This window comes from Siniperca chuatsi, linkage group LG5 (genome assembly GCF_020085105.1).
Source record: "Siniperca chuatsi isolate FFG_IHB_CAS linkage group LG5, ASM2008510v1, whole genome shotgun sequence".
Lineage (NCBI taxonomy): Eukaryota > Metazoa > Chordata > Actinopteri > Centrarchiformes > Sinipercidae > Siniperca > Siniperca chuatsi.
This window is the reverse complement of record NC_058046.1, coordinates 9,900,762-9,914,218: the sequence shown is the minus strand read 5'-3', so window position 1 is coordinate 9,914,218 and position 13,457 is coordinate 9,900,762. Positions and strand designations below refer to the sequence as shown.

At 41.8% G+C, this 13,457-nt stretch overlaps 1 protein-coding gene across 16 annotated transcripts in view; it reads left to right on the top strand.

Moving 5' to 3' along the window:
- arvcfb (ARVCF delta catenin family member b) overlaps positions 1–13,457 on the top strand; it is a 222,417-nt gene that overhangs the window by 96,063 nt on the left and 112,897 nt on the right. For 13 of the 16 annotated variants that reach the window (XM_044195922.1, XM_044195925.1, XM_044195931.1 and 10 more), the window contains one exon: positions 378–597. The exons of 1 other annotated variant lie outside the window; for it this stretch is intronic. In XM_044195922.1, coding sequence (XP_044051857.1) covers positions 406–597 — 192 coding nt within the window. In that variant the 5' untranslated portion in view covers positions 378–405. Of the gene's footprint in view, positions 1–377; positions 598–11,989; positions 12,232–13,457 lie in introns of those variants that run through there. 2 more of the 16 variants (XM_044195932.1, XM_044195940.1) reach the window with 2 other exon arrangements.

Genomic DNA, 13,457 nt, shown 5'->3' with positions numbered 1-13,457 from the left:
CACCCTTTGTGGGGAGAATTTGAGCTTATCCCTTCAGGGTATTGGCTCAAGAAACCACAAACTTAAACAGATCTGACTGTAACAGATAGACTTTCTGTACTATGACCCTACCTCCCCAGTCATCCAGTCAGCCATCCTAATTGTTCCATTTTGATGTGTCATGTTGGTCTTTTGTTCATGATGATTATTTAAAAATTGTGCTGTATGCCAAATCATCAATGTCCCATCTTGGCCAATAAATAAGTCTTGTATTTGACTTTGAACTTGAGGCATGCGTCAGCCTGTTGATGCCACTTACCCAGCCTGCTGAGTCAGGTTGTGTTTAATGACCTGGTGCCCCCTCCCCCCTTCTCTTCCCTCCCTTCCTGACTTGGAAGATCTGTACAACTGCGACCAACACTGGACATGGAGGACTATGATGTTCGCTCGGCCGCCAGCATCCTGGCCTCAGTGAAAGAACAGGAAGCGCGTTTTGAGCAGCTGACCCGAGCCCTTGAGGAGGAGCGTCGCAACGTTACCCTGCAGCTAGAGCGTGCCAACCTGCCTCCCAACCCCCCTACCAGCCAACCGCTAGCATGGCAGCAGGTGGTGATGCAGGTAAATGATGCCAGCATGCTGGCCAACCCCCCATCATTTTCAACCACCAACATGTCCTACCACGTGTCTGCCTCCCTGCCTACCTCTCTAAAGCGACATTCTCCACCTCCCTCCTTCCATCTGAGCAAGCTCAGTCCATCGTAATGTTTTCTCATGGTCATTGCTTTTCATCATTGGTGGGACTCAATAATCTCTCTGTTCAATTTGTCTATGATTTGGGACACTTGTTCCCTTTGTCTGTACCCACTGTCCTGGATGTTGTGCAATGATCTGCCCTGTGGTGACTCATCTTTAAAAGCGAGCTGATGAGATTCAACCTCTCATTCTGTCTTCCTTTGCTTCCTCCTTCTATGCCACTGCTTGCCATCCAATCCCATCTCCTTTCGCCCACTTTACTTTGATATTGTCTGGTGGTGGTGCTGATTGGATGTGGCCTTTCGCCCAGCTCTCGCCAGCGTCTGGGGGACATTAGAGTCGTGGCCAGGGATCCTGTTAATGCTGGCCGACTCTGCAGGAACAAGAAATGTAAGATGTAGAAATGAGACATCTGTAATCCCCTAAAGATGTCAACAGTCACAATAGCCCATTGATTTGCACACTTCAAACTGTTAGCTGCAACACTGACTGGAAAATGTTGCAATTACAGTGAACGCTTCCTCTACTAGTAACTACATAACAACGTAACATCTTACTGTTCGGGGTAATTTCAGCCTTGTCTGACTGACGCATGTGTTTCGATATTCTCAGAGCTTTCTCCTGGTTTTTACTCTTGGGTATGCTGCACCTGTAGCACTTAGATACATCACCTTTAATCACGGTAAAGGAGGCAGTCTCATGTATTATTGATACAGCAAGAGCGATGAAACTGTTTTGCCTACATTTGCCTGCAGTTGTATTTGCCTGCAGTCACATTCTGTAAGTCAGTGTCAGTGTTCATTTTTAAAGGGCTTGCTGCAAATTTTGGCCTCATGAAGGGATAATGAAGAGGATGCAGGAAAAGTATAGCAGGGTAAAGTAAACTTGTCATCCCCTCACCTACCAATCTACTGCTTATATATATGTGTGTGTATGTGTGTATGTGTGTATGTGTGTGTGTGTGTGTGTATATGTGTATAAGAGAGAGTGAGACACCCTCCCCTCCTCATAAACTGGTCCATGATTTACTGGACAGTGCTTAACATGACAGGGAAATAATTAACCTGCTCTCTCACGCTCTCACTCACAGATCAGACTCACAGATACCCCCCATCCTGGATGTGTGCACACTGGGGGATCAATTAGGCGTAACAGGGTACCACTCATGAAACCATGCCCCATTTTACATCACTTTGAAATGTCATTCGGTCACCAGGCATTGGACCGTCAGCTTTATCATGAACACCTATAAATGCCAAAGCAAATTGGATGGGGGGGTGTACCTGAGTGTGTGGCAGCATGTGTGCTCAGTCTTGAGCCAAAAGGTGTGACCCACTCCATTCACATAATGAGGTTGTATGAACAGTAAGGAATGCATCAGGTTGTTCTCTTTCTCTCTACAGTATCTCCTCCTTGCTTAGTTTCCCTCACACCCAATCCGCAGGCTGCATGATGAATTAGAATGGAGCATGGATCAGTAACTGAAGGTTCAGATTCCAACCCCAGGGCCGGACTCAATGAGGCCTGCCATTATTTAAAGTTGGGGTCAGAAAAGGAAAAGTCTGATTAATGAAATCAGATTCAAGTAGACCCCTAATGAGAGTGATAAGCCATTGATCTAGATAGCACTCTGCTACACAGTGCTCACCTTGGAACAGATTGGGTCTAAACACCAGCGGGCAGCTAACACTTTTATCTGCCTTCATCATTTAGATCAGTGTTGTCAGCGTTTTAACACAGGCAAGCTAGAGAGAGTGGGCCCAGTGGGTAGCAAATAAACATGAGAAAAATTATCTTCAGTTCACAAAGATTAGTGCAGATTACTTCACACACATCAGCACAGCACTGTATGATTGGTCACTTCAAACAGTGCTCTGAAACACTCAGCACTACTTGTTTTTCTCATCAAGCCCCCACCCTCAGTTTTTTTAGTTTAACACAGCAGGTTCTTCTGTCCAATACGGCCTGGATTTGGAGTGAGGCATGGCCCTGGACAGCAGCCAAATTACTCAAATAAATCATACAGTGATGGTTTGACAGTGTTATGCGGAAATATAGCAGTAATTTCCTCTTCAATTTAAAGTCAAGAAGATTTGTAGCCTTTCAATGACAAATCTTTTGGCTAATGTTCATGTGAACATAACATTTTTGCATAATACTGTAGGGAATAGTTTCTAGCCAATCTAGCGACATTGGAGATGGCACTAGAGATGGCAATTTTGGTTGGTTGGTTGGTCGGTTGATCCACCTCTTTGGTCTAGACTGAACTATTGGATGGATTGCCGTACCATTTTGTACATGGTCTCCAGAGGATGAAATCGACTGACTTTGGTGATCCCCTGATTTTCCGCTAGCACCACCATGAGGTTGACATTTTTGTTTTTTTGTGCAATATCTCGACTGCTATTGGATGGATTGTCATGAAATGTTGTACAGACATTCATAGTGCCCAGATGATGAATTGACTTTGGTGATCCTCTCTGACTTGTCATCCAGCACCACCAGCAAGTCAAAGTTTTCACTAATCCACTGAAATATCTCAATATCTACTATATCTTGTTTTTTTGTGAAATATCTCGGATGGATTGGCACAAAATTTTGTGCAAATATTCATGGTTCCCAGAGGATGAATTCTGCTGACTTTGATGATCCTCTGACTTTTCCTCTAGCGCCACCATGAGGTTAACATTTTTGGTTTTGAGGGAAATGTCTCGACCACTATTGGATGGATTGCCATGAAATTTGGGACATTCATGTCCCACTCAGGCTGAACTATAATAACTTTGGTGATCCCCAGACTTTTTATTTAGTACCATTATCAGGTCAAACCTTTAATTTGTCCAATACTTAATGACAGCATACCTGCTAAATTAATGTCATTACCATCAGCCTCAGCTATTCATTGTGTTGATAATTAGCAAATGTTAGCATGCTAGTTCTTGATGTTTCATCTTTATTTAACATAGATTTCCTCCAACAGACAGCCTAAACCAGAAATGGTGAAAATTGGTGAACATTACCTGCTAAATATCAGCATGATAGCACTGTCACATCACTGTGCCTAAGTATAGCCTCATAAAACCACTAGCATGGCTGTAGACTCTTGGCCTTGTTGAACCATAAAGAAAATTTGAGACTAATGTTGAAACGTTTCAAGAATTCCATGTTGTTTTCTTTGGCTAAAGATGCTGCATACAGCTACTGTTCCGTGATTTATATTTGTCCTTCTGAGAGTGGAGACAAAATAATCCCAAATAGAAAATAGCTCCAACCATAAATAAAGAACCCTCTGATATTAACACAAGGCACCCTGCTTAGCTGCATGCACTTGGCTGAATAAGAAAAGAATATTGTGGTTCAACTTGTTTCAAATATAATTTTAAGATATTTCTTTTGGATCTGCATGATGTTAACATAGGGTGTAAAAAGGTAGATCACCACAAGACTTGACCATTGTATTGGAACAATGAGGATGGGAGAGGTTCTTGTAAACAGCAGTGCCCTATTTTCACAGACCATACTAATTAAATTCTGATCCTCATTCACTACAATATAACACTTTATAAATTGCCGCCAAGGAAGAGAATTAGAGCGTTTACGCTGTGCCGTCCTGTGAGAAACATCAGAACAATGCTGTTGGACACTCCATTAGCTTTTATGATGAAATTATTAGTAGAGATTCAGTGACACGGACTGAGGCGCCTTTGAATCTGCATCCATCGACAGCCTTAACATGTGACCACTCACATGCTAAGATCCTACCCTTTCTTCATTTGATATTGTGTTTGCCTGTGGTAATAGATTTTTGCCTGAAGGAGCGTTATCGCCAAGGCTCTGAAAGGTCAAGTGGTGCATGGTGACAGTTCTATGTGTGGAGAAAGGCAGACAGCACTCAGACAACCATGTCTGCTAAGAGCTAAGGGAGAAGGTGACCTCATTTCATATACACTAGACACCTAATCTTTCTACCCACGGCCGCTGCCCAGCACATGCACTGATCCCATCTCGTGGCGCAAACAATCACCCGGCTTCACTGAAAAGGAAATTCAGGATAATTTCTCGCACTCTGGATATCATTAAATGTTGGTGTTTGGTATTCAGATGCTATTTTCAGCTGGCTTCTAGCATTACAGAGACATATCATCCCCTTGTGCAAATGTTGTGAGAAGTTTTCAAAGGCTTGTGAGCTTCAGAGAGAGGGAACAGTGCGGCCTTTGATCTGTGCTGCTGTCTGTGGTGAAGATGTACAGGCCCTGCGATGGCACTACAGCACTCAACCAACAATCGCTACAGCCGCCCTCAACCCACTTTTATCCCCACAGCCCCCCACCCTGTAGGCACACTGGACACAAAGGGCTGAGGGTGCTATAGTGGCAGAAGATCTATCCTTCCACTGGCAGGGCCCAGGAGCCCCTGTACCCTCGTAAATCACCTGCCTAACAATGAGCCTTGGTTTACCCCCTCCCCTCCTCTATCTTCCCCTGTCTTCTTCCCTCGCTGTGCCATCAGGAACCTTCTCTCCTCCCATAAAGACTCTGATTACCGTGGTGTGAAAGTGTCTCCTTTGTTTATTTTTGTATGCCACACTGTAACTTTTCTCTTATATTGTTGTTTCATGGAGCAGCCTGCAGAAAAGTCACATTTAAATTCTAATAATGTTGCTGCTTGTTTTCTATGTTTCCATATGGAACACCTAATCATGCTTCGTACTGTAACAGTTTAAAGGTTATTTGGTCCTCTGGATATTAGTGATGTAAAGGAATACAAAGACACTGTGCATTCCGAACAGATACGAACATCATCCAAATTTTTCGAGAAGTGTTTGTTTTTTCCCCCCAAGTTACCTGACACCCGACACAATTTGACACAAATTCTCAGACTCATAACTCAGTCAAATCGAAAAACACAGACATCATACACATAAACAACAATCAGCAGAATTTTACTCTTTAAAGAGGTAGAGGGATCTCCAATCTCCAATGAGGATAAACATCTATAAATCAACTTCAGATTTCATAATAATATTCAGGCTTTTTCTTCAGTAAGTTCAAAAGTAATACTGGCAGTAAGCCTGAGACCTTGTGTAACGAGGCAGTAGACAGGAAACTGTCTTTATTTAAAATAATGCAATATGGCCCACTGACCTAAACGTATTCATATACCCACGAGCCAGTAGAAAACTATTTAACACACCAACTGAAAATGAAGCAGTTTAGATGATATACAACTACTGCCGGCATAGACCATCATCCCTTTCAGGGTGAATCCAAAAGCAGATATTATGTGGAATATATGATAATATATGAAAAAACAGATGCAGATACAGATACTTTGTTACACCCCTACTGGATATGTCATTATTGAGCTGCAAATATTCCTACTCATATTTTCAAATAAGTGGTTTCCAACCTTTATTCACGTGTGGACCCTTTACATGAAGCAGTATCTCTTGTGACCCCTCATCAACCAGTTGCATGTCTATATTTTGTGAGCGGTTCAGTCAAATAGTTATTTTTTCTTCTTGTTTCATCGGAATAATTTTCAGAGGCCTGAAGAGGTAAAACTATGTCGTATTTCATAAGAAAGATGAAAAATCCAAAAGAGAAAAGTCCAAAAGATAAACATAATTTTGCGTAACAGGAATATTGTTTTTCTTCTTATTTTCTACCTGTGAGGGTCCAGAACCCCAGGTTGGGAATTGCTGCTTTAGAGGCAGGTGTAAATGAGACAGACGATTCAGGTGGAAGAATGGATTGTCCAATACTTTTGGGGTTGGTGGTTAAATTCTTGGCATGTCAAGGTCTATAGGACTCTAAAGGCAATGCAGTCCATTTACAAATCTAATAAGCATATCAAACATTTAAGGAGCAAAAACGACTGGCTTCTTCTCAGTACATGGCTTAAACTTAAGCTATAATGCGCAGAGCGTGCCATTTATGTTCTAGGTTATCTTTTATTCACCCCACTTCAACATTAGGAATCAAGTTTGAGGCGATGTTCCATGAATCACACTGCTCAAGGTAGAGGGTAAGTCCTTTCTGTGTCTCAGCTCGGTACAGGGGCTGACGTGGAAGGACAGGAATTTTTACTCAAGGTTGGGGTTGAGCATATTTTTCTTGTTCAGATCAACAGGGAGAAAGAGGTTTGAAGGGGAGGCAGCAGAAAAGCCTTTTGTATTGTGGGCTATTTATATTCCTCTGGGGCGGCTCAAACCTTCATCTTTCAAATCAGCCCCAATGTTGGTGGACTTAATGTCTGTCCTGGTGCACCTCCCTGCCATTTGATCACAATCCATTAAACCATTACGCTCACTAAAAGCACTAAGAGGGGTATCTGAAGACTACTCCCATTTCCTTTACCAGACATCCTCTCTGTGTACTCATACAGGTGAACAGACAGGTTAAATATTTTTGAAGGGCACTGCCTCTCTGAAAGTTTCTGGACAGCATGGAAGTCTGCATATGTATTTGAAAATGACCATGGTAGTCTAAACAGACTGTTGGGCTTGGCCGTTAAGTCCAAAGACTAAATTGTAGCCCATGTGTTAAAAATAAAGCCCCTCTCCCACACAGGACCCCTGGGCCACCTGAGGAATGTGACCTCACCCTTCCTAGTGTCCAGCAGGATAACCAAACAAGGCTGGATGCTGACCCCTTTCAACTGAGAAAATCTAAATTGAAAACAGTCGTAGAACTTTGTAGTAGGGCTGGAGGTGTTCTTCAAAGCCTTAATTTAATTATCCTCATCAGTTTAACATGCTGGTGAGACATTTTTACTACATGACTTACAAGCATGTAAATTTGCACTTTATTGGACAGAGAATTCCGTAAGACTACAAATGCAGTAATGGCAAAAGGGACTGAAGGTTGCTTTTCAGTTTCACCCCAGTGTGTTCTGTAATAAAGGTTGCTACAACGTGAATATTCAGGTCTGTTGCCAAGTAAAGCAAATCTAAGAGATTCAGCTAGGTTCTCCACAGTATAAACTGTGTCTCTCATATTATTGTTGCTCAGCAAATACATGCAAACATGTAAACTGGCCTTGGGATCTAATGTTAATTAAAAAATAGTGTGTTTGGATGCCAGAGTTGCATCCACAATTCCTGAAAAACACAGCTAAAGCAGACAAATCAACAAGAAGTCTGACAGAATCCCCTTAAGACCCAAAGACTAAATAGTGAATGAACTCAGAAGGGGCAGTCGTAACTCTCAGATGGGTACTTTACCTGGAATTAGCCTAAAATCTCAGTTCTGTTTAATGCTAATAGAAGCAAACATCTTGGTATTTGCTAGTTCTAGTAAATCCTCGCTCTTCCACCTGTGTGGAGGGGAGGGATTATCAGCATATGAATTCTTTGAGAGTATGTCCAGCAACAGTCGTCTACAGATGCTATACCATCAGATTAAAGCAATTAAGTCACCATACATCCATTGATTTTGCACTCTGGATGACTATATGAGTTGACATTGCCTCAGGCTGAGGCACACTACACTGCTACATCACAGAGTCTGGAATTTGCAAACCTTTGCTGTTTTGTGTCACAGAGTTGCACACACACTTCGTATAAAAATCATGTAATTTGTCTTATGCTGAAACCAGGCTGTGGGGCCCTCTTTATATGCTGGTGCATTTGAAAAGGGTGAAGTGGAAAAAAAAAGGTCTTGGTATGTGAACTGTCTGAGAGGATGATGGTAATAGCGCAGGAATGTGTAAAAAGACGGGCACTACTCTTGACAGTCCTCTTTCTCCAAGAGCCTAATTCAAGCTGATCATTCTGTGCTGAATAAGGGCATATATACAAAACACATATTCCATGTATGGAAAAAAAAATTACATTTGAACTTTGAATATTCTTTAGATGAATCACAATTACAAATGCAGTTGACCTTCATCACTTTTATCTATGAATTTCCAAGCAACACGACGCAACTAATAGAATTCCTAAGAAGATGATTGTCTAGATAGAATGGCTGGAAAACCTGTCAAGAAGCTGCGGATCATGAGCCAACATGTAAACATATTCTGAGGCATATGAAAAATTTAAAATATGAAAAAAAAGAGATTATATTTTGCCAGTTAGCCTACCCATCTGTCAACAATAAATCTCCAAAAGATCAGAAAGAATCTCTTATGAAATTTTGTGGAAAGGTGGGCATTAAACCATGGAACAACTACCGCATGACAACAATATGATCATTTTTAGACATTCCCTTGAACAACCAATAGAGATACTAGGGTATGTGCAACAAAATAAAAAACGTTGATGATTAGCGGCATGTCATCCTCAGACTGATTCAAATTCTGTTGTTTGCACCTCCTTCAGTGTCCCAGTTACGCATGACAAGATGAAAAACTAGGAAAAGCCTAATCCAGTTATAGTTGTATTACAAATCTTGCTGTGCAATTACAGTATTGCAACATAAAAACAGAAAATAGGACCTTTTGATCTGAAGTGATGTCATTTAAACAGAGCTTTATTTCCCTAAATGAAGGGAAAATTGCCTTTTTACAAGACAAAAGCCCCCAAATAGATTGCACTCTAATCCTCTGCATCGCTGAGTAGCCATTTTTCAAGGGGAAAATAAAACATGATTGGGAGAGTCATTAGATAAGGGTTTTTTTGCAAGCTGTGCCATTGTTAGAATAAACAGCAGTCAGCCTGTAGCAAAGCAGATCATCTTGGCCCTGTAGACTATCACACATGCATAATTTTTTCGTCAGGGCCCCTACACTGTGCAGTGATTGTCCTAAAGAACTTAGAGCAGCAAAGTCAGTATTCTTTAAAATCACTTTTTAGGCATTTTTTGTGGACCTGCTTTGTGTATAATGGGATATTTGGTTGAACTTAGACACCTCTTGATTAAAGTTTGAAGGTTAAGTAGTGTTTTCCAAGAAATGTCTTCTTGGCAGAGTACATTCTATTAAAGTCTCCTTTGAAACATTGTTTTTTGTAATGAAATGCCATATATATATATATTCAAACCGCTGGTCGCTCCTCCCTTCAGTCTACTTTTTCTATCTGCTTTTCCTCCTCTTTCTTTCTCTCTGTTTTTCTATGCATCTGGCATCTTGAATGGAAGCAAAAAACATGATTTTAACAGATGCAGCTTCATTGGAGGTGTCTGGCTGTCAAAGCACGGCTTGTTGCTGAACATTAACCTTTCTACCATCTGTTTCACACCGTACATCCTGACAGAGTATAGCTGACTTTAGGAGCTTTGATTACAACTCCTGGATTATTCGTACACCGTGTACATTTATTTTACAAGGCCCAGGCGTGGGTTGGCTAGACTCAAGAGAATGTAGCTTTTGTCTGACAGTAACAGGTATTCCTAGATACATTATGTATCACCAACCTGTGATGTTGAACACATTCCAGGAATTATTTTGAAATGAAATGTTTCATATACTTTTTTGGATATTGAGTTTACCTCAACCTGTCCTGTCTATTTTTTATTTTTTATTTTTTCGTTTCCTACATTTTCTGGAATCAAATGCTTATAGATAATCCCATGCATCAGTGGGCTGTACCTGTCTGTATATGATGTCATGCTAGCAACATGATTGGCAGCATCAAATATCTCAACATCTATCTGAAGGATTGGCACATGTTGTACAGACATTTATGGTTCCCAGACGAATCCTAATGACTTTGGTGATCCCCCTGACTTTTTCTCTTGTACCACAATGAGGTTGTGGTTTTGGCAAATGTTCCTTAAAACAAAAATCACAACATTACACCATAAAATGGACAAAAGCAAAACACACATGCACAGATTTGTAGAGAAAATAAAGAGTAACGCTTCTTTTCTCATCCGCTCCCATGAGTATTCCAAAGCACAATGAATTTTTATTTTGTTACGAAACTCACTCAAACCTTAAATGGCTTAAATAGAATGTGAGATTACAAATCACATAGGTCTGTCATTAAGAACAAATGGAGCAGTAACGTTCGGGGAGATGAAATACCAGGCTTGTGGAATGCAAAACCTCAGCCATTTCCCCTCCGTTTGGGATTTCTCCTTTCTCTGTTTTCTCTTTTTAGTCCAGTCATTCTTTTTCTTTCTTCTGTAAATCCAGACGTCTCTCAAAGTTGCCCTTAGTTAAGCCTCCATCTACGTTATTAGATTAACATTCCTTCTCAGTCTTGGTCACAGTCATAGATTTTTGAATGTGAATTCTTTCACGTACATCCCACCCCTCCCATACATCAAGTGCAGTGAGAGGAACGGGACAAAGAGGTGGAGAAAAGGAGCTGTGTGTGCGAGTGTGTGTGTACGGTGTAAAAATTTGCAGAGTATTGGGTGCCTTTGCCTCAATAGGGGCAACTTTTGTTTAGTGTGTGAGCCCCTGCCCCCCCACCCTCTTTTCTCTTCTTCTCTCTCTGTCTGTGCCAACAAGGGGGAGGGGTCGACGGGTTGACAGACAGACGCAGCTGGAGTGTATAGAGGGAGCTGGTCCCACCCCACTAAGATTCCAGACATAGACCCAATGAGAGAGAGAGAGAGAGAGAGAGAGGGAGAGAGAGAGCGAGAGAGCGAGTGAGCGAGCTGCTACACTTCTGCTACCCCCAGCCCTGGTGTTTTTTTTCTCTCTCTGGCTAAGTTTTTGGTGTTAAATGAGTGTGTATGAATTCGGTTGAGCTCTAGTCCTTTTCTTGGATTCCTGCAGGAGCAACAGTTCCTTTTGCCCTTCATCTCTCTCCATTCCATACATACATACAGCATCTCTACAAAGGAGAAAGCAGGGTCCCTTTTTCAGCCTGTCAAACCTGCCTTAGATAGCCAGAATTACACTGGATGTAGGGTGATTTTACTTTCAAAATAAAAGCATTACTGTTTCCAAAAAAAAGCGTGTTGCAACGTGTTTATTTAAGACTCGTTACTCTTGAAATAGTAATATACACCTACTATATTACTATAGGTGTATATGTCATCTTTACACTTCCAATATGGTCAACAGATGGTGCATAATGTCACTTTTTTGGAGAACGACCTTGAATTTGAGATTGATGTAAAGACATGGAAAGTAGCTAACTACAATATCTTATTAGACCATTTCCCTTGTGACAACATAGTCTCAACCTACAACTTGAACCGTAAATTTTTTTTTTCTGGTTGTTTCAAATGTAACCATTGTTTTGTAGTTGCTAGCAGATATGCAATACATCTGCAAAGTTATCTTTTGCGAGCATGTGTAATAGTTACGCCTTTATTTTGAAAGGCGCACTGCCACACTTCCTGTATGTCTCTCGCTCTGGCTGGCTCGACACAGCTAAGTAGAGGATGGCTGCCTACTTCTGAGCTGCTTCCTCTGCGCTCACAGAGGGAAAACTCAACGTAAACAGACTAGGAAAACGTGAGGAGACGAGAGGAGGAGAGGAGGGAAAGGAGAACTTTTCAGAGACAAGGAAATAGTTGTTACACATTTCCCCAGGAGGTTTTTATTTTTTCGGGAGCGAAGGGGGGATTTTGGACCATGCCTGCTGAAGTGAAACAGGTTAGTGTTGCTGCGCCTGCCGGTCTCCTCTCTCTCCTCTCATCGTATCTCCAGCCTCTCTGACTCTTGTTGTCTTTCTCCTCCTCCTAATTGATTCCACATTGTTTGGATTTTGTTGCATACTTATCATTTTGATCCTGCAACGTCATTCTTTATGTCTTTTATGTATCTTTTTTCACGCAGTTTAATACATGAGCAGAGATTCTCAGATTTATCGATGTCCAATCAGGAGGATAGTGCGTGTGTGTCGTGTGTGCACTTATGGATGTGTAATCTGTGTGTATGTGGTATTCATGCATGTGTACAATAATAATTAGGAATATGTACTTCCACCACTTAGTGACCATTTCATGCTGTAAATAGCCATGACCATGAGATATGTTTAGTGGTGGTCCTGTGTGTGTGTGTGTGTGTGTGTGTGTGTGTGTGTGTGTGCGTGTGTGTGTGTGTGTTGGGGGGTTGCCTTGCTGTAAAGCAGTGCTTTGACTTATGAGTTACTTGACACATTCATGGGCTCAGACGTGTCAGTACCACCTATAGAATGACTGGTGTGATCCTTGGACAAGCAGTGAAGTATTGAAAGTTTGTCCCTGATCATCGCCTGTGAGGCTCTGAATGAGCCCAGGCCAGGATTTATAGCCTATGGGCTGTAGTGCCAATTGTGTGAGAGACATGGCATTAAACCCTTTTGTCTTTCACTTGCATAGATACCACAGGAATGTGCTTTTGTTAGCTCTTGCAAGTGTGTTACTGTGTCTGTGTGGGTGTCTGCGTACCAGGGCATGATGTGCATACATTACTGGAAGTGTTCCCTGTGTTTGAAGCGCATCCACAAGCAGCCTACACCATCACAACGCTCTTTTCCCTGCCGAGCTTGGCAGCGCTCAGATTCACAAAAAAGGAAGACAGACATCCAAAAAGAAAGAAAGTGGAGGGAAAAAAATCTGATTGAATAAGGTCAACTTCTGATCAGCACCGCTCTCCTCCGCTGGGCTGAGAGGGGTATAGTTACCAAACCCCTGTCTGGCAGACAAAAACATTCTGTCAGCTCTCCACGTTGCTCTGATAATAATATGTTAACAGTTCCCCCCGTGGACGAATGCCACCAGATAACTGGAGGAGCCTCTGCCAAAAAAAGAAGCAGTTTTTCTCTCTGACACACTCTTTGTTCTTTCCATCCTTTGGTTTTGATAAGTTTGAAGGCTGTACTCTAAGTGTGAGCCGGT